The sequence below is a fragment of the Rhea americana genome, unplaced genomic scaffold (genome assembly GCF_003343005.1).
Source record: "Rhea americana isolate MKP2758 unplaced genomic scaffold, rheAme1 scaffold_135, whole genome shotgun sequence".
NCBI lineage: Eukaryota > Metazoa > Chordata > Aves > Rheiformes > Rheidae > Rhea > Rhea americana.
Window position 1 is genome coordinate 503,824 of NW_028185428.1, and position 26,851 is coordinate 530,674.

Here is a 26,851-nt window from a genome sequence, read left to right on the forward strand (position 1 = left end):
GGCGCGGGCGCGGGGCGCGCTCCGTGCGGGCCCCCCGCGCCCCGGCCTGCTCCCCCCTGCCTGTGCTGGCAGGGAAAAGCTGCTTTTATTTTACTGTGTGATCCGGGTGCCCTTCAGCAGCCCCCCCCCTCCCCCGAGGGCTGCGGGCCCCCCTCAGCCGGGAAAATCCACAGGTCGCTGCGGGGTTTTCAGCAGCACGGAGCGGGTAACGCTTAAAGGACTGCGGAGTGTTTTCAGGCCCTCTTGGGCACTTTTCACCTGCCGTGGCCGGGCTGGGGTGCCAGGCTGAAAAAACAAGAGAGCGGAAGCAGCCCCAAGAGGCGGCCGCCCTGGCTTTGCTAAGCAGCGGCGGGAGAAAGGCAGCCCAGGGTCTCCCCGGCGGGCTGGGGGTCCGCGCGCAGCCTGCCCCGCTGCCCCGGCGCAGAGGAGCCCGGCATCGCCGTCTCCAGCGTTAGGACCCAGCTCCGCCTCGGCACGCTCCGGGCAGGAGTGGTGCTCCGGGTGTGAAATTCAGCCTGTGCGCGCATTCGCTGGCATCACTGGTTACCGGGTAAACCTCTGCACTCGCAGCTCGAAACCYGTAAAGTTTTTACTGGGGAGCTGGAACGAGCTCAGGAAGACTTCTCTAACTGTTGCATGAGTTKTGCTAGCTCAGCTCTAGAGCTCTCTAGCTGGCCAGGACTGAGTTGCAAAGCCAATAGCAGCTCCAGCACACAGCCCAGCTGCCCCCTTCAAGGCATCCTTACCCACCTGGCATAAATGAGGCAATGATTCCTGCTGAGTTAAATATAACGACCCCCCACTGGTCACCAGCCCTCTGGCTCTGATTTTAGATGCAGCCTTGCTCTGAGCTGCTCAGATTGCCCCCAGAGGCAGCACAGCAATGCCTGAGCGCTCTCCATCCTCCGCTTGTTTTGTCGTAAGGGAGCCCTGTTCTCCCCTGCTACGTGTGTCAGCCAGGCTGGGACCTGAATTCCCCAAGCCGTGGGGATGGAGAAGGGATAGTCTGGTCCAGGCTCGCTCCCAGCGCTTAGATCTTGCTCTGTGCAGACTGGCTTATCTTCCTGGATGCAGCTGGATGTGCCATCGCTGCCTGGTGGCCAGGCAAACCTCCGTTTGCTCTGCACTATGGAAACACCTTGCTTCTCTTACCTAACCTTGACACTGAGGTTTTTCCAGGCATCCAGTTAGCTGAGAAATCAGGTTTAAGGAAAAATGCAAAAGCATTTATGAAGACTCTGGCAGAATCTCTCGGGAGATGCTGATTCTGGAGGAGACGCTGGTCCTGCCCAGCCTGTGCCCTGGCTCCTGCGCGGAGCCTGCCCCAGGAGCAGCATGCCTGGCATGGCAGGAAGCACAGGCCTGGTGCCGCACGGCCAGACGGGCATGGCTGGAGCAACGCACCAGGGAAACCCTGGGGATGCCCAGAACCACCTGTGGACATTCATGGATGGCGTGGGTGTTTGTTCAGCTGCACCTCCGCGTCCCCGCTCTGTGCCCGGGCACTGGAGATCTGCGGGGCGCATCCTGCCCAGGTCCYGCTCCCATGAGCAGTGCACGTGGCACGTTCAGGCTGGCCCCGCACCGTGCTGCAGCGCAGCGAGGAGCTCTGACGRCGCAGAGATGTCCCCACTCGGCCCTGGGGCGGGCAGAGCTTCGTGGCTGCCGCGCTGCCCGCGCCGCTGCTGGGCTTGGCTGTGAACGCCCGTCCTCGCCAGCACCCTGCCTCGTGGGCAGCCCCAGCAGCTGTTTTGAAGACAGATTGCTTCTCATGGATGCACAGTCACAGCTGACCTCTCCARCCAGGGGGCTGGAAAGGACCCACGGAGCTCAGCGAGCCCCGGGCACGTTTCCGTGCCTAGCCTCAGTGCGAAAGGGGAACTATGGAAAGTCTCAGTAGGAASTCAGCAAATGAAACTAACAGTGATTCCACTGGAGATGTGCCCAATTCTGCAAATTTTGCTGTGCGGGTAGGGGGAGAAGACTCATGCTCATCCCTGCGTGAGCCAAAGGAGGCAGCGGGGTCGCTTCTACGTGTAGGTCGCCCCCGTAGTCAAAGCCAGGTCACAGATTTTCACCACTGAATCAAGCATCTCTTTTCTATCAGCTTTTCCAGTAYATCACTCTACGCCTTTAAGCACAGGGCGGGATGCATTTTAGGTCTGTAAATCAGTTTTCCAAGGAAAATGCAGACCCTACCATAGCAGCTTTCAGCCCTCCTTTTTCCCAGGTGTTTCTTCCATAGCCTCAGAGTGACACCTGGACCCAGGCAAGCTGGGGTGGAAACCAAGTCCCTGCACCTCTGCAGCACATGAGRGCTCCAGCCAGGGTCTCAGAGGGCTCTGAAGAAGTGGAAACAAAGCTTTCCTCCTCGTGGCCCTGTTCAGAGACATCCATAAATTGCCCCCAAATATATTTTCACTGCCCCCCAGGCTTCAGATATGCAGGAATCAGGACAGCCACATTTTGTGCTACCCATGAAAATCTTGATAATATGATAAATCTTGAYTATAGGAATCTAGGGAACTGGCTGTCTGTTTTGGGGGGAACCAAACCACTTCRATATCTGACAGACAGAATACAGTCRTCGGGATACTTAGTTCAGACTTGCCTGTACTCAAAGACCCAGGCAGGAGGCAGCTATCATTTCAGGCGTGGAGCTGGAAATAACCYTGTGGGCATTCACGTGACGTCATTTGTCACCAAGCAAAGCCTCCTCTTCACGGTCCTCAGCCCACAGTTCCCAGTGCGAAGCCGAAGAAACGTGGATGTCATCTCGCAGGCAGTGAGAAATACTACTCTGCGGTATGGGATCAGCTCTCCTCGAGGGGCTCTGCTGCAAAGTGATTGCAGAGCAATCCAGAGCACGAGGCCACCAAGATTTACCAGCAGATCTGTTCCCACCTTGTGCCTTACACCACTTGCCCGTTCTCAGCAAGCCCAGAAATCGACTTTGCTGGATGATTTGAGGACAAAACTCAAACTTCCATTCTTTTTGGAGGACAGAAGCAAGGAGTTTGGTTCARACCTCTTCCTACTGCTAAGGCAGAGCCTGCCGCAGAGCGATGCTCCACTTCGTGACAGRGCAGTGAAGCACCAGCTGCCGCCAGGCAGCTATCTGGGGCATGCAGCGCTGCGTTGCTGCGATTTATTTCTTGATCTTGCCCTCAGGCMGTGCACGTTTGTGTTTCCTCATGCTGCGAGTGTTGCTGTTACAACAGAAATCCAACCCTACAGTGACATGCTGCAGCTAAAGCTGCTTTGGACAGTTTGGAGCAAGGGCTCCTCTCCATCTGCGGGGACGGGCGAGGAGGCTGGGGGTCAGCGGAGGGGAGCGCGGGCCGGGGGCTGGGGTGCTGCACCCCGAGCAGCTGGGAGCACTGCTGTGCCCGCCGCAGGGCAGGCGTTTCTTCAGGGGAGGGTTAGGTTAAACAGCGCGAGCCTTTCACTGCCCGCCGCGCACGCCCGCCGCCCACGCGTCCTTCCTCCGCTGCACCGCCGCAGCCTAACGCAAACTCATCCAGCTGGGGAGAAACCACCGCTGCTGCGCTGGGTTGTTTTTGCAGGCCAGTAGATTGTTCCCGTGACTGCATGAGACCGGAGAGCCGATTTGAAGGGGCCAGAACAGGCAGCAAAGGGGTTTCACGCCTACCCGCCCCCCCGGGACGCACGTTGCACGGCCCCCTCTGAAAAGGGAACTGTCTGGCTGCCCCGTTTCTATTCCTGCTTCGCCGGTTCCGCCCGGGGGGGTTTCGCGCCGACGCAGGCGCGGTGCAGGCAGTCCTTCCGAAGGAAGGCAGGTCGGCCGGAAAACAAACGCGATTTTGCCGTTAACCGCGCGGATGCTGCCGCGCCTCGCGTGGGCCAGCCTGAGCAGCCTCCCAGGGCCGAGGCCGACTTAGCCTAAGAACGTAAAATGCAGGATGCGCTTTGACAGTAAGAGGCTCTCGTGGGCACGGCAGTCTTGCATTACACGAAGCGCGTGTGAAAGCTCTCGGGGTACGCCTGGGGGTAACGGGAACAAACGCTGCGCGTTTCCTCCTGTTGCGTTACGCGCTGTGACCGACCAGGACGCTGAGCGCGGCCACGGGGCTCTTACGCCCAGAAATCCTCCTTCGGAGTTAACTGCGCGCTTAAACTCCCAGAAGCTACGCTGAAAGATAAGGCGGTTTTCGATGTCGTTCGAAGGGGGTATGGATCGTGGGGGCTGCCCTGGGTAAACGCCTCCCTCGCCGTACCCAAGCACTAGGTTGCATGCTCCTYGTAACGTGCTGCTAACACTCAGTGGCATCGTTATTAGTAGGCGTAAAGTGGCTTAAAGTATTAAAGTATTAATGGATTTAGCGCCCTTTCGCTTTCCCAAAACGGATTGACGTGATTTCAGTCACTTGATAAGAGAAAGCTGTTAGGTAAGGCACCTAATCCTTCCTGTGCAAGAGGCTCTATTACAATCCTCCTGCTTCGGTCCGAGGCGCGGGCTGCTCTGAGAAATGCTGCCGTAGCGTCCTCCGCCACGCGACGCTCTGCCCGTGGGCCAGCCGGGAGAGGGACGCACCGCGGTCCCAAAGCCGCTGCCTCTGCCCGTTACTGCGGCTCACCACGAGTCTGAACCTTTCGTGATTCTGCTCCAAAAACGCTCCCCTAATTAAGCCATYGCTCATTTACGCGGGACAACATAGGTGCAGAAAAATGCTGCAGTTCTCTCGCCAAGTGATGCTTTATGTTGGAGCCACTTAAAATCCTGCTCCGCGAGGAAGGAACGATAGCTAGCCAGTGCGTCTCTGTTTTCATCTTAAACTTGGAATTGGAAATACAGTTAGGGCATACGCCTCGTTTTCCTTGCTTCAGCTTCACAGGTTATGACGCACCAAGTCCCAGTGAAGTTGTGCAGATGAGTCAAAATCGCTTTCCCGGTTTGCTACGTAAAATCCGCGAGAGGAACCCCGCCGCGGGCCGAGGGCGCTGCGCCTCCTTGCCGTACCTGAGCGGCCTTCACCTCGTCCGGTGCGGGGCCGAGCGGGCTCTGCAGCTGCCCGGAGGGGAACACGCGTTTTTAGCAGCTGGACTAAAGCAAGTCAGCGGGAGGAGAGCCGGGGGACTGGTTTTCAGCTGATAGACTTAAAGTGGCTCCAGATCAGAGGGAGCTAAGACAGCTAAAATCGTTATTCTGGGGTAAAGGGGCTTCTAGGCGAAGGCAGCGGAGGTCTTTTGGTTCCTTCCCCCTCTAGCTGAAATTAAGAGGTGGGCAGTGGTGCTGGGCCCGTGGAGGAAACGATTTGTGCCATAGGCAGAGCCACTTCTTTCTTAAGGAGTGCAGCTGGATTTGATACCTAGCGTTTGTTCCCTGATTGACAAGAAGTAAGACCAAGCTACAGAGAGAGAATTTGTGCTAGAAATGGTTTTCTGTAAGACGATTCTTATGCTGAATTTATGCGCGTGCATGCAAAAAGCAGAGGCAGTCTGTATTAGAGCTCCTATTTCGATATTTTTGGCTTTGGGTCATTTTGAGAGCCACTCAASTCTAGTATAATATGTTGAACTTGACAGACTGGGCAATCAGAATTTAGTGCCGGTCTTTATCCTAATAATATATAAACCGGAGTATTTTCCTAGGATTTAACGCCCTGGTTTGAGCAGCTTGACACATTACTGCTGCTGAAAGCAGTGGGTTCATCTTTTTTCCCCACGTCATTTTGTTCTGGCACAGGGACTGGAGGTAGGAATGAGTGTTAGTGGTGCTGGTGGTTTTGTTTACAATGAAATAGATGGAGAAAAAGAACAGTTACTGAAACTGTAAATGGCTTTTAATGACAGGATGTACAAAAAGTAGACTATTGTTTTGAAGCAATAGGTAACTGCCTTTTTTCTTGTCTTTTAATAGCATATTCAAATAAAACCTTTGCCAGATGAAGTGGTAAGGTCTTCATGACATCTTGGTTGGYAATGATAACCCTGCACTGCATGCTATTTCACTCCAAATGGAGTGGACAACGTGACGTGTTCTTACAAGGATGTTAAGAGTTAGACTTCAGAAAAATCTTGAGTTACTCCAGCTAAAGAACTTCATTCGTAAATTCAGTTAAAGATARTAATGATATCAACCTGGAGAAGCTTCTTTAACTGCAGAAATATTTGAGTAAAYACTGCAGATAAGTTCAGACTGTTAGGAATAGTATTTCCTTTCCTTTTTTTTTTTTTAATAGTCAAAAAACAAGCCCGTATTCAGTAGCACTAACTTGACAATCTTGAATACTTTGAAACTTGGTGCCAAGTATTTTATATACTTGCTATTAATTGCTTCAAAATTGATTGCAGTAAAATTATTCACTTTGGCTTTCTAGATATGATAGTTAAGGCATGCTGGCTAGTTACTGGCTGTCTAGTTAATAATCASTTGTCTATCTGAGATGAAGAAGTTGTATAGAGTATCCAAGTCTAAGCTTCATTTATGGCTTCAAAGTGATCTCACCATCACAATCTGATTAAACAAATTTGTTTTTAATAAGGTATACTTGAAACAGATTACAGTGAAATTGATCTTAAATGCCCTTTTTCATGACTGCCAAGAGAGTATTTAATTYAAGTGAAAAAAAATTGTGTTTGATTCATATTGGGTAAGTTTGTGTACCGCTTTTACAGCATTATGTAATATCCTCAGAGACATATAGCTCTTCACATTAAGGACATTATCTTTGTGGTACCATATTTATTCATTACAAGGATAGTTAGGGAGAAATGTGGAAGATCAACTCAAGATCTTGAAATGCAAAGAATTTGACCTAATTGGTATACTTCTGAGTCTGAAAGATAGTCCTACCTACCTACTTGTCACCAATCTACCTTAAATGATGTCTATGAAATGTAATCTCTGTAGGTAAAAATATTTTTGCTTCCAGTAGTTTATGAGTTTTAATGCTGCTGCTTAGATTAACAACAGTTTGTATTACTGCCATGCAATTGAGTTAACATTTCTGTTTTCCTGCATTTCTGCTTGTATGTGCTTATTTTTAAATAGCTAGCTTTGCAGTGCGACAGAATAACGAGCTTTAGAAAATCAGGAGTGAAAAGAGAGAGACCCCTCGGTGAAAACCCCTTGACTTTCAGGCCATGAACTGCAGTGGCCCAGCCGCGTGTTGGTGAGYGTTGCATGAACTTACCAGGAAAAGAAGTTATGGAGCTCTTTGGAAAAGTGATGGTAAGACGATGTGCCGAATCATCTGGAGATTTTCATTTGTTTTCGTATTAGTGTTTATTATGTAGTAGATATTTTCAACTGTTTTAGCTTTGGCAGTACTATGTTTTTTTTTTTTTTTTTTTTTTTTTTTTTTTGTTTTTTGTCTTAGGTGCATTTATCAAGGCTTGATCAATGCCTGCACGTTCCCAAGCATGCTTTCCTATTAGTAATGTAGAAACAAGCTTTTGAACTAAAAATTGATTACTTCTGTCATGCCCAATGGTGTTTATACATGAAGTACAGGGAGATGCGATCTTCTGAGGGTTGTTAGAAATACCCTCTCTTGCCCAGTGACTTCCACCTTTTCACATCTGCAAGGCAAAAGCTATGGTTTTTGGCRCTTACCATAAAAGTTGCCTTTGATTTTTTTTTCAGCACTCTCTCTGCTTGTTCTGCTAGAAACTGCACAGACTGCCCTGGCTCACCGCCACAGGAGCCCACCTCGAGGTGGCCCTTCCCTTCTCAGAGATGCCTGTGACCCCACTAGAGAGCACTAGAGCAAGCTATGGGGAAACTGAGGCACAGGGTGGTGGCAYCTCAGGTAGTGGTGGGAAGGAGTGTGATGTCTGTGATCTAACCTTATGCTGCCTTTAGCTTCATCCCTCGTATGTGCACAGGGACGAGGGGTCTCAGCTGCCGTTGGGACACCCCTCCTGCCGTAACCATCACAGTCCCTTGCCAAAGACAGGTTCACGTAGCGGTGAGATCCCAGCACACATAGCGAAACGGAGGACTCCCCGCCGCAGGACGTCGTGGGGGCCAAAAGCATCTGTGGGTTCAGAGGCGGTCTAGGAGATTTGACCGGAGAATGGGCCAGCAGCAACCAGRAAAGATGCTCCCTCTGAGGTGCCCATGAGGCCCTATCCCAGCGGGGACGGCGCGGTCCTTCCTGGCTGTCCGCTCTGCCCTCACTCTGGCCACTCTTCTGCAAGTCAGCGAGCCTCCCCAAGCCCCGAGAGCCCCGCGCCACCCCGYCTGCTGAACCACAGGGCCTCCGTCACCGCTGCGGCTCTGCAGCGCGCTTGCGGGAGCCCAGTGGTGACCCGAACTGTGCCCCGGGACACTGCCGACCATGACATCTTGGGGTGTCCCCACACCACCCTCTGGGCCCTGCTAGCCAAGGACGAGCAAAATCCATCACTGCTGGGTAAGCAGCAGTGAAACCCCTCCGCCACCCTCTGAGCAGGGTGAGGTGGCCCCAAAACCAGTGCCCCCAGTTCACTAACTGTGAGGTGGGTGGCCCAGCAGGCCCAGGCGCGTGGTGGCACGGGGAGGAGGGGGGGGGCTCTGCCCTCTCATGGTGGTGCTGCGAGGGCTGCACGGAGCAGCCAGTGCGGCCACCAGTGCCCTGGTGCCCTGCTCGTCCCAGAGCCCCTCCGACCGGGCGAGAGTGAGGAGCCAAAACTCAGCAGCTCTGAGCTGTCCGTGTGCGTAGAGATATTGTAATACCAGCACATTAGTCACGTTAAACAGCATTGGTCAGGCGTACCGGCCAGGTATAGAGTGCTTCTCATCACGAGGGTGCGGAGCGCTTAACAACGACATCAGTAGCATTAGCCTCGCTGTACGGAGGGGGAAACTGAGGCCAGGGGTGGCGCATGGTCACCAGGAGAGCCAGGAGAGGAACCCAAGCCTTGGGACTCTCAGCCCAATGCTCTGCCCACTAGGCATCACTGGTAATTTGGGTGAACGCAGGCTGAAGTTGCCATGCCCTTTCTGTGGGACATAAAGGTTGTGCTGCCAAGGGGGCTGAAGTGGCACTTCACGGATGGTGCCCATGCAGACGCGCTCCCCTGTGCCTCTGGCACTCCTCATCTCTCTGCACGCATGCCAGCATCTCCCTTCTGGATGAGAGGGTTGTCTGTGGGAGCTGTCCTAAAGGCACATTTCCAGGAGCCCCAGTAGCTCTGTGCCAGGCTAAAGACTCCCTTTGCAGCTTGGACCTGATTTAATTGGGGACAGATTCTGTCTCCTTGTCCCAGGGACACTTTTCTCACTGATAGGAATTTCAATAAATCCTTGCAGAAATGGCAGCCCACCTGCCTTCTCCTCCTCCTGAGTCTTTCCTTCATGGTGCCTAACAGTAAGCAAACACGTATGAGACATCCCAGCCTCTCGCCTTCCTGCCCTTGCATGTGTCAGCACAAAACCCATCTCCTGCCCTCTGCCCCTTGTACCCACATCCTCTGGGCAATATTCTGCCAGCTGCTTCCCRCTGCCTTCCCTGTCTGGGGCCTTCCACACTGCCTCCCTCTCTCATTTCCCATGGTGAGCAACTTGGGTGCCAAGCGGATGGCTCTCTTCTGAGACTAGCATGAAGACCATGCCTTGGCTGGGTTGGTGGTGGTCACACAGGTAAGCTCCAGCCCAGGGGTTCCTGCACAGGGACTGCCACCAGGTAGCTGGAGGGCACGTAGCCCTTCTGGCCATTCACGTCCACCAGGCTCCACTCCTTGCTTCCTTTCTTGTCGTGTGGTTCCAGCACCARCACTGGCTGCCCGGCTTGGATGCTGACCTCCTGCGGACTCCTGGCTGTGAAGGAGAAGCCTGCAACCACCTGGGAAAGGCAGGAGAAGGAGGAGAGGCAGCCCTTACTAGAAATAAGAGTCAAAAGGGGGAAATAGCATGCACAGCAGGGCAAGACTGAGAGGGGACACATAGGGTCCCACTCCCTGAGGCCATTTCCAAGAGGGCTCTACTGTATTGCCATCAATGCAGGGAGATTTGTGACTGCATATGCCACTAAGCACAATTCCCTAGAATGATTTACTGATCCTTCTAGCCAGATAGACRTGGAAATGGCACAGCAGATAAGCAGAGTGGTGTTCCTGACAYCTGCAAGTTGCTGCCCTTTGCTGATTCCTCCTCTGGTCCCAGCAGGAGATGGAAAGGCCCATCCCTTACTCCCTGCAGCACTCTCCAATGTGCCCTTGTGCTTCAGGATGGTTCCTGCCACCCTGTCTGCACCAGCTCCCAGCAGGAGGAACACCACCCATGCAGGGCACTGAGCCAGGCTGGCACCACACTTCCCTGATAGGCRTATGTGGAGCACACAACACCACATGTATGACCACATGTGGCCATACATCAACTAGTCCATACATCCAGCCATACTCTGTATACACAGGGACTAGCATTTGAGCTGACAGGGTTGCTAGGAATGAACCTTGAGGTGTCTCACATTCTCACCTGGAAAGCTGGAGTGAACGCRGGCACCTGAGGCCTGGGAGCTTCAGGTATTGCATATGAATGTCGCCTCCTCTCTGTCTTGCACTCCAGGACTGGCATCTGCATCCCAGGTAGCTGACTTTGTGCTGGATTAAAGGGCTGGAGTTTTCCAGCAGGAACAAACCCTCGGGGACCTGGAGAACAGGCACATACACACTTCATGGGCCCCCCACCGCCTGGCACATTTAGGACTGGTTGGAGGAGAAAGCAATGCTAACTTGGCTACTGCCCAACAAGGCACAGGAGCCCTGTTCAAACCACTCTATTGCTAGGGGACATGCAGCAGCAAAACCCAGCAAACAGGTTTCATGGTGTTTCTGTGTGCAGGGGATACTTCTTTTCTGGACATGATACTTCACAAGAGCTCCCATAGGGAGCAAATGGGGAAACCTGAACATCTAATGGCTACAAGTGTGGATGGCAAAGTAGAGGTAGGTGTTGACTGAGCAAACCCTGTGGAGGAAGGACCAGGAGGGAATGGCCTGCTGTTTCATCCAAATCCAACCATAGACTCCAAGAAGAACACATGATTCAGGTTTGGTTTCTAACCCTCAAGCTGAGGCAGGCAAAGTCTCCTTRAAGCCCTCACAGTACCTCCAGCATCCACCAGCCATCTGTTTGTGTTCCCCTTAGTGTCCGCACTTTGCAGCAGAGCTACAATCTGTCCCCTTTGCAAGGTCAGATCCAAATCTTTGTTGCCGCTGATGTTGCTTGTCACTTGGTAAAGTTTGTCTGGGCCATGTTTGCTCACAAGGGAAAGGACCTTCCGCTCTTCAGCAGCATTCAGAGGCTAATGGAAAGCAAGAGACAAAGGAGCAATTGATTGGAAATACGGGAGATATACTCCTTTCTGAGTGTTCACATCCCAGTGAGCTACTGGAGTAGAAACTCCTTCATGCTAACCATCCTCATGCTTTGGAGACAAGTTTCCAGAACTAGAAGGGTTGGCTCTGTTTCAGCCCTAGTTCACTATTATTTCTTGCCAGCCACTGTTGAAGGTCAGAGGCAACACTATGGCTGTGCCAAACCCCTCCATGTCCCTGCCTCTGAGCTAACCTCCCCTCCAAGGAGATGTTCTCTTGTGCCAGGAGGCCTCAGTCCCACCTCATCTAGCTGGCCTGGGAGAAACCCCCTTCCCAGCTCCTACCTGTGACACAGGGCTTGGCATAACTGTCTCAAACTTCTGGCAGAAGGTACGAAGCTGAGCTTCAGACTGCTGCAAAGTGTCTTCCATCATCTTCCAGAAACTAGGCAGAGGCATATGGCTATGGGGCATCTGTGAAGAGAGACCCTGAGATCAGAGAGGTTCTTAGCGAAGAGCTGTGAATAGGTCAAAAGAGCAGGAAGAAAAGGGTGAGAAAACAAAAGAACAAGCCTTGCCTCTAAAGATGCACTTTGCATCTAAGATCCATTCCTTTTTGGCAGCAAAAGTTGCCCCTCTCTGACTTTAAGCCACATGCTCTGGAGCAGGGCAGTCAAAGCAACGGCTCTTGGGCTAGATGCAGCCCACTGGATCAATTGCTGGGTCCTACTGTCCTGTCCATGGATCCTGCAGCCCTTCTCACAACATAGGTGAGATTATCAACCTAAGCCAGTGTCCTGGGCTCCCCTTAGAGCTGGATTGACCTGGCTGGTTCAATTAGTGGGTCATAGGGTGGATCCATCTCTTCCTAAAGCCTGCATCTAAAACAGGGAAGAGAAATTATTCCCTTACAGTCCAGCTGATTGTAAAGGAAGACTGGAGGATCTAGCTCAGGWGTTGACATCTGCACTGTAAGCATCTCAGACCAAGCAGGAGGAGTCCAGCCCTGATGACTGGATACGCATTTACGGTGTGTGGGAGGATATCTTTATGTGGCTGCACGACGTTCCTATTTGGTCCCAGGTCAGGTGAGGGCCTGCCCAATTATCCTCATGTTTGCAAACGTCAAGCTTAGAAAGTGTTTGTGTAGTGAGTTTGTGTCCTCAGAGACATCTCCCAYGAGATTGTGATTTGAGTGACGTTCATTCCTCAGGCCAGGAAATGTGCTTTTCCTCCCTGCCTGCTTGACACAGAGCTCACTGGAGCTCAGAGTTAACACTGATCTCTCAGGCACCACATCAATAAAGTACATGCGGTACTCCTCAAAGAGAAAACAGGACAATCCCTGCCAACGAAGAAATGGAAATTTRGCATTTTCTGGTTAAAGAGGAGAAAAGATCACTTACAAATGCTAGACCACAGAGCCGTGTTTCTGCACGGAGAGGATCAGAATACAGGAAATCTTCCACAGTGCCCTGATGTCTGAGAGATATCTTAAGCCTGAAAAAGGCAGGCTGCCCATTGTGGCCTGGCTCAATCTTAAGTACCAGTTTGGGCACATATATCAAGGGGACTCTCACCTGCTTTAGTTCCTTTTCTGCTTCTTGCAAGACCCGTGCGGCCAAGTCCCGTTGAAGAACAGTGAAGGAGCACAGTATTTGCCCCAGCAGCTGCACAGCCACCTGGTTGAACCGTGGGAGTTCGGCCACGAGCAGAGCGTTGATAGCGAGGTAGGTGTTCATGGCTGCCTCCTCATCATACGTCACGCTGCCCATCTCACTCTTACGCTCTTGGATCTCCTCGTAGTCCAGGAGCTTGTCCAGGCGCTTCTTGACCAGCTGCTGTGGCCCCACCAGCATGTCTGAGAGGCTGCAGAGGGGCTGGCAAACCAGCCTGTCCAGCCGYCGCCTCTGTGGGATGACAGACCAAAATCTCTACTTGAAACCCCACCTCCAGACAGGCTGAGCTGCATGCATGAGAACTGGGTTACCATGTCAGCGACAGGTTGAAGGGCATGTGTGGAGTGGGGGGGGGCATCTGGAGCATCTTTCCCTGGAAGGATATGGGATACCAGCTCCCAGTCAAAGTAAACTCTTGGTAGAGCCATGTGTGCCATGATTCAGAACTTGGGCTTTACGCTGACTCAGGAAWTGGTCAGATAGGACTGCCCTCATGTGCGATGTCCACAGGCTTTGGGGGGAGATTGGTGCAACAATTCTTCTAGGAGACCATAACATCTTAGTTTGTTGGAGGTCCTCAGCTTATGGTCTGTGCTTTTAGTCCACATAGGTACCCTCTCAGTACAGCAGAGAGGCATGGGAAGGATTGGCACTCCCTGGCTATATTGGCATTCAGGTCTGATGTTCTAGCTATCCCGCACAAGGAGGCTCAGAAAACCTCCTTGACTGTGTTTACCATAACTGAGTCTGATGGCAGACACCACCTAAGAGGGAATCCTGGAAAATCAAGCAGGGGTTGTGGAAGGAAACAGGCAGGGGGCTCCTYGGCTCCAGGTTCCCAAAGACAACCCTGCATGCCCACAAGGCAGCTTTGGACTTCCAGTCTCTTCCTGAGTTATGCTGCAGCTATGYCTGTCTCTAGCCTTGCATCTGATCTTGGATGGACCCCTTGGATGGAAGTGGTAGTAGTAGGGGAAGTGGTCTCCTGCCCTCTCCTTGTCTCCTTTTGCTCYTGATCATACTCCCTGGATGGACTCTGGACCTGGTTCATTGCTTGGCATGTCTGGCACTGCTGATGAACCCTGATACCAGCAGCTGGCTCTGCCTGCCACCCTGTGGGACTGTGCCTGCCAGTGAGGCACTGCCTGTGCAGTGGTGAGCCCTGGCTCTCCTGCCCTTGGGAAACAGCTGGCCTTTGCTGTGCCYTGACAGAAGATGTGAGAGCAATGCCTGGCAGTGATCCTTGAGGCGACCTCAAGGAGGGGAAGGGGCACTCACAAACTCTGGGAGAACACTGTGATGGAGGCGTTCTGCAAAGCGGCRGTATTGCTGGGCAGCTCCCTCATTGATCTGCAGATCATGCTTGTGTGGGGTAGACAACAGGAACACCTGAAGGAAATAAAGAAAGAAATTGGACCCAAGAATTGTAGAAACTGCCCTGGTATGGTGCTGCTGGAGAGATGGGGGCTGGGGCACCCTTCCTGGGAAGATGCACTGGGGAAGTTGGCACTGTGGGCAGGAGGTACAGAGCTCTCCCAGGCTCCTACCATGCAGATACTGGAATGGGATCTGCTCATTTCTGGTGACTCTGTTCAGCCTTCCTTTCTCTTGAGTATCTGGTGCCCTGACACTCACATAATCATCTCTTCTTTCCTTTTGCTGAACCAAAAAATTTCAGCTGCTCAACACACTGGCTAACTTAATTGATTTCTATGTTCCCCAAAGACAAAGCAATGTGCCAAGCCTGGTAGCTCTACACTAGCAACCTGGTGGGAACAATGCTCCTGGCTACTTGTCAGCAAGGTGGGGAGCTCATTCAGGCCTCTTTCCTCAAGCAGACATCATGCACTGGCTTGCTAAAGTAATCCTCCCCAACAAGGTGGCCCAGGCTGTCCTATGGCCACAAGGAGCCTGTCCTAGTCTGGTACAGACTAACCTCCAGTTGTGGCCAAGTTTCCCAGGCCAGTGCTGCCTCCCAGCAGCAGAAGGCTCAGAGAGGTTTGACATTCTCTGGTGCTTTGACATTTGGGTTTGGTGCTCTAGTAGATCTGAGAATTACTTATTTACTGTACAAAAACTTTCCTATCTCTGTCTGCATGGAGCATGAGACTGGTGGGAAAGAAAAGCACTTTCAAAAAAAAATGAGAGACTGGTAGTGACCTTCCTCTGCTCTAAGAGGCTTTGCTGTAATGTTAAACCCATGGGTAACAGCTTTCTTTCTCCTCCTGATGAGGACTGGCCAGGATTTTTACCCACAACCCCTAGAACCAGAGAAGAGCACGCAGAGCTCCAAGATCCCCTGCCTGTTGGTAGCGCTAGAGGAAACCCAGCCTCCTCCTCTTCCCTGGGCTCAGCTTTGCTCTCCCTTGGAACAGCACTCCTAAAGTCAGGCATGGAGCAGCAGGAACAGTTTCTGTGCTTGATTACTAACAACAGTTGCCAAGGGCCTCTCCCAAGAAACGCCCTATCTATATCTTGAATCCTGTCTTATTTCCACCTGTGGTCATCTTTAGGCCAGAAGTATAAAAAGTGGAAAGGGATTGACCCTTTGATCAGGGGCAGCAGCTCTGAGCACGCTTACATTTCGCTCCCTAACCCTACAGAGGCTGCTGCACAAGCAGAGGTGGCCACACCAATGTTGTACGAACCCAAAGCCGCTTGCAGTGGAGGCATTAGATGAACAAGAGCTAGGGCAGAGCTCCCAGCTGAGATCCCACCGAGAGATCAGGCCTTCTGTATCCCATGGGAACATATCTTTATAGGCTCYCTGGGACAGCTGGAAGAGGATTTCAGAAGGAAAGAGACAAGGCATGAACACTGCAGGCATCTTCTCCTACAAGCAGCTCCTCCAAAGCTGCATCCAAGCCCCAGCATGACTCCTAACCACAGCTTATTATCTAGGATGCTGTGTCTATTTATTGACTCTTAACATCTTGCCTGAAAACAAGGAGGTGGCTTATAGAGACAGAGCTCCCCAAGGGGGCAGTGGCAGACAGATCAGGAGCACCCAATGTCCTGAGCAACAGATATCCCCCATTCCCCTAAATGATGCCACATCTCACTGGCAAATAGTAGATCCAGGCTTCCATTATCACGGGTGGGTTTTTTTTTCCTAATTCTTATCCTAATTTACCCATTATTTGGACTACAGGGAGTCTTTTAGCCACCTCTTCTGCCTTCCAGTCCAACACAGAGACCCCTTCTCAGTGCTTTTCATGACTCGGTTTTCCCAGCCATTGAAATGCTGCTATCTGAACTCTCAGCAATTTGGTGAGACTTTCCTGATAATAYGCAGTCCATGGATTGAAAGTTCTATCATCACTCATGGTTTCATTCCCCCAGATGCCTTGTAGGATTTCTGTGAGAAAATTGTAGCAGTTATTGACCCAAATCATCTCAGGAGGAAAGCTCGTTGCATCAGGCCTGATCTGGGGACATCTCTGCCTTATAATACCTGTTAACACGARACTTTCCCAGGCTGAACATCAATTAGCCTTTTTAGCTGCCTGACTACTKAGTGCCTTAATATAATGACTGATTTAAGAATTGATTCTTCTCATGTGACACCCAGTGCAGACTGTGTATATGAAGTCCAGGCTTTGTTTTAATCTCCCCTGGACTTGACTGATCCTCAGACCAGTTGTGCAAGTCCTAGGCACAAGGATACATTTTAGCTGTGAGAAGCAAGCTCCTGAACATTGATATCTGCTATTGATCTCACTGGGGCTTGAAAGTATTCTGCAGCCACACAAAACAGGCCCTGAAAGGGGCTACTGCCCTGCAAGCAAGTGGTCAGATTTTTACCTCTAAATGTTTCAGATAGGACGCCACATTCTCCTTCAGTGTGGTTACACTGGATGCCACACACTGGAACTTCTCTTCCAGGTCATCATATTCCTTGTCCTCTGTCTGCAAGGCAAGGGCCAAGTTATCCCACAGATTCAGGGAGCCACAGACAGGCCTGGGAACAGTTTCGGTGGAAGCAATGCCCCTCACTGGATGATAATATAAAATGAAGGTAGGTGCCTGCTTGAGACTCAGTGCTGGGGGACAGGGATGGGGAGAACCTGAGAGGCTTCAGGACTTTGACTTCAAAAGGGCCGAGATTGAGGGTATTTGGGATGCATGCAGAAATGGGGCATTAAAAAGGCATGTGGAGCTTGGGAAACCCCCCCAGGCATAGCCTCAAGAAACGGTCCACTTCACTAGGCTTGTTTCCTTTTGTTTGGATGCCCAAGGATCCTGTAGGGCCTTTAGGGCCCAACGCGCTCTCCCATAACACTCCCAGTACTCACCAAGGCAGGAAGAAAGGGAGCCAGGKCAATGAACTGAGCCTCCACTACCCCACTGGTCCTTGAAATCAGGGACTGGGAGCCACTGCTAGATTGCTTGAAAATGGGAATGTGCTGCCATGTGGCAGAACGGACCACTGGGTGTCAGCACTGGCTGCGCGGCCTCGGCTCAGCTCAGCTCCATTGGCAAGGTATCTTCACKGTGTAGGAGGCAGCAGTAACACTCCAGAGGAAAGACCATGGGAGGGGAGCAGGAGTGGTYCCCGGGTACAGGCTGTGGGGTGGCCAGATGAGAGCAAGCTCCCTACCTTGGACACGATGCCAGTCTCGTACAGGAAGAGTCGACTCAGCCGCGTGGTCTTCTTGGCAATGGAGTGCGTGTTGAGGCGAGCAAAGCGGTCCCGCAGCGTCAGGTGCTCGGCCTTGTTGTATTTGGTTGCTGCCTCAGGTGCAGGGCACACAAGGTTGGGGGGAAAAGAAGATGGTGAGGAGAGAGGARCTCCTCTCTGGGCCGCGGGAATCCATGAGATCCCCACATGCACAGCACTATCTCCATAGGAGAAAGACAAAGAGGCAGCTCACGCTGCTTCTTTCCCTGTTAAGCATCTTCCTGACCCTAAGGACTTTTGCCCATCATTTATATGACAGCAGRGCTCTTGGATTCTGCTCCTGGTGTCCGGAAATCCTGGCCACAGCCCCTTGCAAATACAGATCAAACACAGAGTGCAGCAAATCCGTCTCACTCGGGACTCCCGCTGCCTGTGCTGCAGCATGCACACGTGGGATACACTGATTTTGACGTGCACGTGTGCAGGCAGCACATGTTTCCTGGCTGTCTGCCAGGTTTCAGGCACTTTTCTCTGCCAGGCAGATAGGTGACTCTTATCTAGCCCCTGCCTCGCAGTGTGAATGACCTCAGTGCCTAAGCGCTGTGAAGGACAGTAAGGAAGCTGGCGTAGCAAAACAAGAGAAGCAGCTGAATAAACTCAAATGCAGTCCTCAGCAGCCTGAACTGCCAAAACAGAGAAAGARCGAGGCTGCGAACAGTGCCGAGGCCAAGAGTTTAGAAATGATGATCAACAGAGCAAGTATCACCCACATCAAAGAAGGATCGATTAACCACAGGAAAATTATTAAAACGARAAAGAAAAGCAAAGTCATGGAGAGCCTGATTTCTCCTGTCCCAAGGGCAGGACTGTTCCTCGTGACTCCTCAGCTCTGGGAATGCAGACAGACCAGTTTTATTTTCAGCCCCTCCATGCCACCCTGCCACTGCAGCATTTATTTCTTGCCCAGAGTGGCATTTGCATTAGGAGTAGGAGGAGAGCCGTGCCTTGCAGCCCTATCCAAGGTCAGAGGCAGTGCCAGGAATTGCTCAGAGCCATCTCTTTCTGGAGGGTTTGAAGTTCCAGTGGACGAGGCAGACAGAGGAAGGGAGAAAGGGAGATCTTTAAACTGACATAAACAGGAATTAGCGCAACACTGAGGGGAGACAAGTGGAGTTGGGCTGGGGCTTCCCAGATGCTGGCTCCTCCTACCTGCACCTTGCCCACCTGCTTGCTCACCTACTTCTTTGCGTCGTTTGTACTCGTTGATGTTGGTATTGACCTCGGCCATGGCGCTGAGTGCGCTCTGCAGAGCTGGGTGGGCGCTGGCGCTGGCAGGGGTGTTCTCCAGGATCTTCTGCAGCAGCAGCGGGTACTTGGTGATCCGCTGGACTGGCATCACCAGGAAGAAGCTGAGGTCTGATGCCCCTGTGTGAGGCCTGAGGGAGAGAGGAACAGCGTGGGAGTGGTGTGGAGGATGCTTCTCCTGCCCCGGCATTTCACTGCTTCTCACAGATTCTCCACAGGCTTCTGGTGAGGTACCAGCCTCCCTCCGGCTACGACGCAGTGCCTAGCGGCTCCCTGGGTTGCAACGGGGATTTCTGGCTGTGAATCCCTGCTTTGGGCCACCTGCGGGGCCATGGTGTCAGTGCCTCTGGGGCAGCGCTGGAAGGGAGGTGCCGTCCCTGCCGGTCCCTGAAAGGCAGTACCAGCCCCGGCGCGGGCACCCGCCTCACCAACAGTGCTGCGTTTGTTCAGCTAACAGCCTTGGGACTGGCACGCGCTCTGGGGGCAGCGGGGAGGGAGGCTGTGAGTAGAGCACAGGCACCCCGAGTCCTCTCCTCCCCACGTCGTCTGCGAGCCGCATTTGCTGTGCTCAGAAACCGAAAGCAGGGAATCCCAGCAGCTTCCCCGCTGCCACTCGTGCTTCTCCTGGTTCAGATCGCCTGTTTGTGACCCAGCTAATAAGATAGCAGGAGTCTGACGGGTCCCCAGGGGCCAGCCCCTTCCTCTCACCAAGCKGGAGAATACTTCTCACTGTGGGCACAACCTTTGCAGCTTGCGAGTGATGCTTCCCCTGCTGCCCGCTGGGGGTGAGGAGGCAGGGGCTATGGTTGCCACCCCATCCCTTGTTTTGAGATCCACCATAAAAAACCGCCAGTCTGGCATGCTGCTTTGGCAGGCAGCCCAGAGGACGGATATGGAGCAGGAGAGGCYGGTAGGAGCTACACTGTGAAGGTGATGGCCGTGATACTTGATTTGGCCAGGTGCCTGGGGGCATATACCCACACAGGCAGCTTGTCTAGAGAAGGAATAGGGATGTARTAGAGTAATAGTAATAATAACAGTAATAGAGATGGAGCCAGGTGGCCTCAGAACTAGGTACCTACACTGTTGTTTTCAGGGTCTCCAAAATCTCTTCCTGCAGCCTTGGATCCTTCCGGTAGCTTTCCACCAGCAGGAGGGCATGCTCGTAGCTAGCACAGTAGATCTTATAGACAGTCTCCATCTCCTCCTTGAACTCCTGGAACAGGGCACCTGAGGAAGGAGTGAGGCTGCAAAGCCCAGTCCATTCATGCGGGAAGAGCCTTCCCACAGCACACAGTGCCACTGCGGTCCCGGCCTGAGACAGGAGGCAGGGCAGGATGGGCCTGGCGTGTGGGGGAGCAGCTTCTCATCCCTCGCTCGCCACGCTGGGCTGCTCAGCTGAGGTGGGTCCTGCTGTCTCTGAGGGACAGAGCAGAGACGGAGGGCTCTGCTCTCCCCAACAGGCAAGCATTGGCAATTTGGAGGTTTCTCTCCACCCTGCTGGAAATGGGGGAATAGAGCAGAGAGGAAACAAAGCAGGCAGCACAGGGCCAGCCAAACGCGGCAAGGCAGCAAGCTCTGCTGCCCCTCAGGCACGTCCAGCTAAACTGGGCCTGATGCTGTCCCCACTAAACCTTACTTTCCACAGGCTGGGCAGGTCTGTCTCATGCCTTGCTGTGAGAGTCCCGCAGGACTAATGTCTGTGTGGTTTCCTGGAGACAGCAGTGCACACAAAGCCAGCCGCGCTTTCCCTCCGGCCTGGCTGCTGGGGAGATGCAGGAGGATGTGCAAGTGTGTGGGCTGGAGGCTTCTACCTTGGGCATGGTGCTGGGGCATCGCTGGGGCAACAGCCATGCCAAGTGAAGGGATACCTCTGCTAAGGAGCCACTGGCATCAGTCCATTCTTGGCACTGCTCCACTTACTGATGCAGAGCAGCTGCTCATACTCCTGGTTAGCTGTGGCCTCAAGACCTTCCAGGAACCGCCTGGAGACATGGAGGATGTCATCAGTGTTTGAGAACAGTCCTTCCAGGTCAAGATCAGGTAGCTGAAAGAAATAAAGATGCCCCAGAACAAGCTTCATAAATTAGACRGAGGTGGAACATGCTTCCTGAAGTCACTCGCACCCTCATGTCCTAGTGTCCATCCACCTGTCTCCTGTGTTACCTGAGGAGCTGGCTGGGAGCAAGACTCCATTTCAGGAGGCATTTGGAGATACTGAGATCTGACTCTGCTCCTGTGCAGAATAATGAGGCCTTTCTAATGCTACAGAGTAGAGGTAAAGGTATTAGGACAACGGTACTGGGTCAGACTAAGTGTCTGTACAACCCAGGACTGTGGCTGGTTGTGGGAGCTGGTGAAGATGGAAGAACAGAGTGAGCACATACTGTTTTCCCAGCAATCCTCAGCCTGGGCACTGCCGAGGATTTCAGTGTTTCACTGCTCAGGAGAGATTCACCTAACTCTACAGACTCACCTAACTGTCACCGAATGATTCTTAGCAGCTCAGCCCAGTCTGGAAAGGAGACTTAGTCCCTCTCATATCTTAGTCCAGCATCACAGTTACCAGCAAATAAACATTGCGTGGTGGGAATGAATAGGTTTCCCCAAAGCATCTGGGTTTTGCCAAATCAGCAGGGAAAGGTTCTGAGATACAACACAGGCATGGTCACCCGGGCCTGCAGGCTTGGACGCTCTGCTYCTTCCAGCCCTCTCAGACCACCGAGGAGCTCAGCTGTGAACATCTGGGTGCCATAAAGCTGAAACCCCCAATGATTTAAAAAAACTCACCCAAGTGCAGCTGTACTGCATCCCTTTAGAGACCAGATCCACATGCACAGCAGGATGTGCGCACGGGGACCTCAGCCGCGTGCACGGGCTCYGGGCCCAAAGGCGCACGGGCAGAGGCAGCATGCCATGGTGGATGTCCCTTGGGGTAATCATCCCCACAGAGCTGAAGTTTAGGGGGCTGGAGCTAAGATGTCAGTCTCTTAGGAACAGACACCTCTCCTCGGAAAGGCCGTTTTGTTGCATAGGATAACTGTGCTGTCCAGCAAAGAAGCTAGAAGATAGCAGCCCCCCTCTCCTCAAACCCAGGCAGCAGGTCCCCCTACAGCCTCTGCATCAGCAGATGACAGTCTCTCTCTACCTGCTTTTCCTGGAGGTGCGCCCGGATGTCTGACACGCACAGCTGGAGGTTGTGAACGTAGCTGGCCTCCGTGGTGATGAGCTCCTCCACGGCCAGCCTCTGGCTGTGCTCCATCCTCTCGTCGGGGAGCACCTCTTCATAGACGGAGCATTCGGGCTCCGCTGCCGCCGCCGCGCACARCTCACCTGCGCGGGAGCTCGCCATGCTGGCAGGCAGCCCTGAAAGGGCAGGGTTAGGATGAGTCTGYGACTGAATCACCTCTGCAGCTTTGGGCAAGACTTAACGAGGGCAGCCTCCGGGACCCGCACCCTGCGACTGCCCCATGCCTGCGCTGCAGCCCCCCCGGAGGAGGCAACGCCATGCGTTGGTCACCTTCGGGTGCGATGCGTGTGGAGCAGAGGGCTGGGAGCCTGGGCCAGCGGGGCACCACGCACGCACGATCTCCGTGATGCACACCTGCTCCGGGAGATGCACAGGTCATCCAGCACCAGTGATTTACAAGAGCAGCTTAGCAGTTACCACTACAGTACGGACATGGCCATAAAATGCTGGTTGCTCCAAGCCCTTTACTGCCAGCTCGTAACAGAGGGGCGGACACGTGCCTATGACAGGCAGGCGAGGATGTGCTGAACACGGGTACACAAATTCCACCGGCTGCACACGCACAGCAGGACGTGCGCACGGCAGGACCTCAGCCGCGTGCACGGGCTCCGGGCCCAAAGGCGCACGGGCAGAGGCAGCAGCGCTGCCTGGGAGCCGCCTCCGCGCTGCGGTGCTTCCGCTGCAGGGCAGCAGAGGAGGAGAGGCTTTGCCGCCCACCGCCCCCCGCTCCTCTTCTGCTGTGCCTGGGCTGGTTGCTATTGCTTTTCCTAACTTGGCTTTCAGCACCTGGATTATTGCCTGGTGTTTAACAGTCCTATTCAAAGTACAAAGAGTATCTTTCCAGTGCATGCACAACAGGCATTTCTGTGGTAGGGGGTGCTGATAAGAAAAAGATGAGGGRGAAGAAACAGGAGAAGCTGCGAGTGCCTTTATCAGAAATGCCGGCAGCACCCCTCCACAATGTGCTTGCTTTTCACAGCTGAGCCTGTTCTAATTTCTTCTTTGCTCAATGAGAGCATGAAAAATCTAAGCTACTTCATGTCATTTCCTTCCTGGGGAATATCCTTTGTTCCTTCTGGTGATGAAGAGGAAGGAGCAGTGCTCAAAGCAGCAAAGACAGCACTCTGCCCTGGCAGTCCGAGGCGGGAGGCCTTGAGAGAGAGAAACAGAGCACGGCCCACGCCAGCCCCAGCTTTCTGCGCACAGCTCTGCTGGACCCAAATCCTGCAGACTTGGAGAGGAGGMTGAAAGCCCTGAGCCCGAGGGGGAGGGATGCCCGCTGGGTGTGCTCCGTAGGGGAGAGGGATGCGGAGGAGGTCGAGAATGAAGGTTGGGCGGGGAGGTCTCGGCAAGGTGGAAGAGAGGGARCACCACCAGCTGCAAGGCAAAGCTGGCTTTGCGCATGCCCTCAGCCACCTGCCTGGCCAAAGGTAACCCCCACGAGGTGAAGCCACTTAAAACGAGGCGCTCCGTTAGGAGTCCACCGCCCTGGGCTCCGGAGGTCCCGCGGGACGAGCCAGAGCCTCTGCTTTAGGAATCAGCCTAATAAGTGGATGTTGGGGTGCAAGCACTGGCGGTGTGGCTGCCCCCTCCTGGCAATTCCCTACCTGGCTGCTTTTAAAGACATCTCAGCTTTTAGCAGAAAGCGAAGAGGCAATGGATGAAAAGGAATGGGAACGGGATCGCTGCAGCCTCTGCCTGCTTTAAGGGAGTATTTTAGCTTGCAAGTGGAGCCCCGGAGAGACTTAGCGCCGCCGAGCCGCGGCTCTCGGCCCTCTCCCTGCAGAAGCAGCTGCTAATCCCACCCAACTGCCTTGCAGACCCAGAGCTGCCTCCCTCATCTCTGCTCCTGTAAAACGGCTGGGGGCCGCTCCGACGGCCCCTCTCCCGGCAGATCCCGGCGCCCAGATCTCCGAGCAGCACCGCGGCCCCGCGCCGCTCCCGGGCTCTCCTCCCCGCCGGCCCCCGCTCTGCAAAGCCAAGCCGGCGCCCTGCTCCCGGCCCGGTCCCGCGGCACCGCTGCCACCGCGCAGCCCGGCGGCTCTCACCTGCCGCGGAGGCCGGAGCCGGAGGAAGCCGAGGAGGAGCGCGTCGCGCCGCGGCGGCGGCCGCCCTGGGGCCCTGCCGCGCCGCCGGGCGCGGGGACGGGGCGCGGGGGGCCGAGCCGCGGCGGCCGCCGGCTGCCTGCGCAGGCACGGCCCGGGCAGCCGGCGCGCTGGCAGCGGGCCAGCCGCCGAGCCGGGCTGGGAGCAGGTTTCTCGCTGCCTCCGTAAGCAACCAAACCTGATAGGGAGACGGACTGGGGAAAAGCGGGAGCGGCGGGGTCACGGCTGCGGCCGGCTGCAAGAGCGCGGGGGGGCCCGGCGCTGCGGCCAGCCCCGCCGCTGCCCCGGGCGGCACCCTCGGGCGATGCCGCGGCTGCAGCCGGCCGGCCCGGCCCGGCCCGGCCCGGCCCCCTGGCCCCCGTCGGCCCACGGGCGGACGTGCCCCCCGTGCCCAGGGCGGCTGCTCTGCTCTGCCGCCGCTCTCTGCGTGCTCGGGCGCCGAGCGGGGTCCAGAGCAAGCAGAAATAGAAAAAGCAAATTTAACTGTGGAAGCGGTTGCACACGTTACTCCGCTGGGAGTGGGTGGCTTTTTGGTGTGATTTTTTTTGGCTAGTGAGGTGTTTGCATCCTTTTAAACAAGCTGTGCAGGATACGGAGCCTGATTTACAACCAGCTCCGGCAGCTCCCCGGGGGCTCAGCCCCGCTCCAGCTGCGGGGAGCTGGCAGCAGCACCCTGGATTTTTCCAGGCTGACCTGTAGCACCCAGAGGGTGGCACAGCCAAGAGTGACTCATGCAGATCACAAACAGTGTCAGTACGTGGACCTGAACCTCTCCAAATGTCAGGAAGAGCTTTCAAGTGTGGTGTTTCCCTCAGGGAGACACATGTGGGTCCTCACTGGCTCCCACCCCGGGACCAGGACTTCCCCCAGTATGTGCCCGCTGCCTTTCCTGCCAGCTTCTCCGTAATATCTCCAGAGAGGCAAGGAGGTGCTGGGGCCATCAGACTYGGCCAAAAGCACGTCACCCTCGCACATACCTATGATGAGGGAGATGCTGTGGGAAGCAGGCACTTTTAAGGATGGCTAAGCAGGGCAGAAATGTAGAAATAGGAGTACAGCAGCCTGCTGCAAGGGGTGTGAAGGGACATGACGCACGGAAAGCCAGGCAGGTGCGTGGGGAAGCAGCTAAGCAGCGGCGAGGTCCCCATAGGAGAACGGTGGGGATCACTTCCCCGGGCTGGCCTGTGCCGTGAAGACTTCGGGAGGGATGCCAAAGTCTGTGGAAAGACAGAACTGTTTCACTGCGTGGTACGCGCTCGACTGCATGTCGTGTGACCTTTGAGCCCGCTCCGTGCCTATYGCGGAGAGCTCCCGCCTTCGGGACGAGCAGAGCCGCGCCGCGCTGGGCTGTGTCGTGCCGTGCCGGCAGGCTGGCGTGGGAGGGAGGAGCGCCGCAGCGAGCCGGAGCCCGTTCCGCCGACACAGCCGCTCTGCATCTCGCGAGCAGCGTGCGCTGGCCGGAGGCCCCGCGCCCAGCGAGCCCCGCGGCAGCCCGGGCGGCGCAGGCAATCCGCACGCGGCCAGCAGCGAGGGGTTTACCTGGCTGTGGCCTTTGGGAACACCGATATTTCCCTTTCCGGCAGCAGCGAGTCAAGCCTTGCCCGGGTGCTCTCCCAAGCAGCAAAGAGCCTGAGCGTGTTGCCTTTGGGCCGGCACTGTGGAGACGTCAGAAGTGTCCCGGCCCTGTCCGTGGGCAGATGTTCTCACCGGCCTCAGCATCCCCGGAGCGCCAGTGCAGCCGTCTCCTCTCGGAGCACCTGGGCCACAGCTTCTTTGCGTCCATCAGCATCACGTCAGGCCTCACGTCACGGCAGGAGCCGTTCTGCTGCGGCTGCCGAAGGGAGTCCTGGCCGGGCAGCGCTCCTTCTCGGAGCGCCCGCCTGGCCCTGCTGGGGCTGGTGGAGCCGGCAGCGCCGGGCGGGAAGGAGCTCCAGGTTGCCCGCTCCGCCCCGGCAGGGGCGTTGCCTTGGGCACATTTTCCATTCAAATCTAGATTTTAAAATGCTCTGGTGATTTTCTCGCAAGGCAGCCTCGCTGTCAGGTCCCGCGGAGGAGCAGCTAAAGCCTCCTTTTGCACCGCTCTGAGCTGTTTCCTTCCTGCCCCTGCTCACCCTCCCGCCTGGCCCCCGTGCTCGGGCTGCTGGGGCTCCGTTCCGCGATCCCGGAGCGGTTCAGCAGACCAGGCCTGGGCAGTGCCACAGCACTGTCGTCACTCCAGGGCTCTCCAGGGACACCGAACGCAGCAAAGTGTGAGAGCAGGCTGGCTGCCACTGCTGAGCTCGAGTTACACGAGGAAAGCAAATGGGTGTAGGCTGGTCAAGCGCAGTTGTTTGCGTTGCAGGCTGAGATTTTATACTCAGGTTAAGCCAATCTAAATTGACCAAATGCAGTGGTCCTGTCTGCTCTTACCCTTAGCATTGGCAATAGTGTAGCCCTGTGGTCAACCAGACCTTGGGCCCTGCAAAAACGAAAACTGGCAAGTAATGGCTCAGCAAGGGAGGTGCATGGGAGCAYGCGGCTGTTGAGAAGGGTGACAGGAAGGCAGGACTGTTTCTCACAAAAGACTTCTATTTGTGTAGCTTCATTGCAAAACTGTCCTCACAGGAAACTTCTCCTAGACTTACCTG

The 26,851-nt window shown here is 54.5% G+C and overlaps 1 protein-coding gene across 2 annotated transcripts; it reads right to left on the reverse strand.

Moving 5' to 3' along the window:
• Positions 1-8,649: 8,649 nt before the first annotated feature.
• On the reverse strand, positions 8,650-24,241 carry ARHGEF37 (Rho guanine nucleotide exchange factor 37). Of its 2 annotated transcripts, XM_085298051.1 has the most exons (13): positions 24,168-24,241; positions 22,018-22,235; positions 20,793-20,916; positions 19,952-20,099; positions 18,801-19,000; positions 17,544-17,674; positions 16,748-16,852; positions 14,222-14,332; positions 12,845-13,174; positions 11,610-11,738; positions 11,057-11,252; positions 10,424-10,596; positions 8,650-9,791 (listed from the first exon to the last, which is right to left on the reverse strand). In XM_085298051.1, the coding sequence occupies exons 2-13, from the start codon at positions 22,219-22,221 to the stop codon at positions 9,582-9,584; spliced, it is 2,061 nt and encodes a 686-aa protein (XP_085154177.1). In that variant the 5' UTR covers positions 22,222-22,235; positions 24,168-24,241; the 3' UTR covers positions 8,650-9,581. The 2 variants fall into 2 exon arrangements, with proteins under 2 accessions (XP_085154177.1, XP_085154178.1); XM_085298052.1 differs by lacking the exon at positions 11,057-11,252 and having other exon boundaries at positions 9,579-9,791.
• Between the last annotated feature and the right edge of the window lie 2,610 nt (positions 24,242-26,851).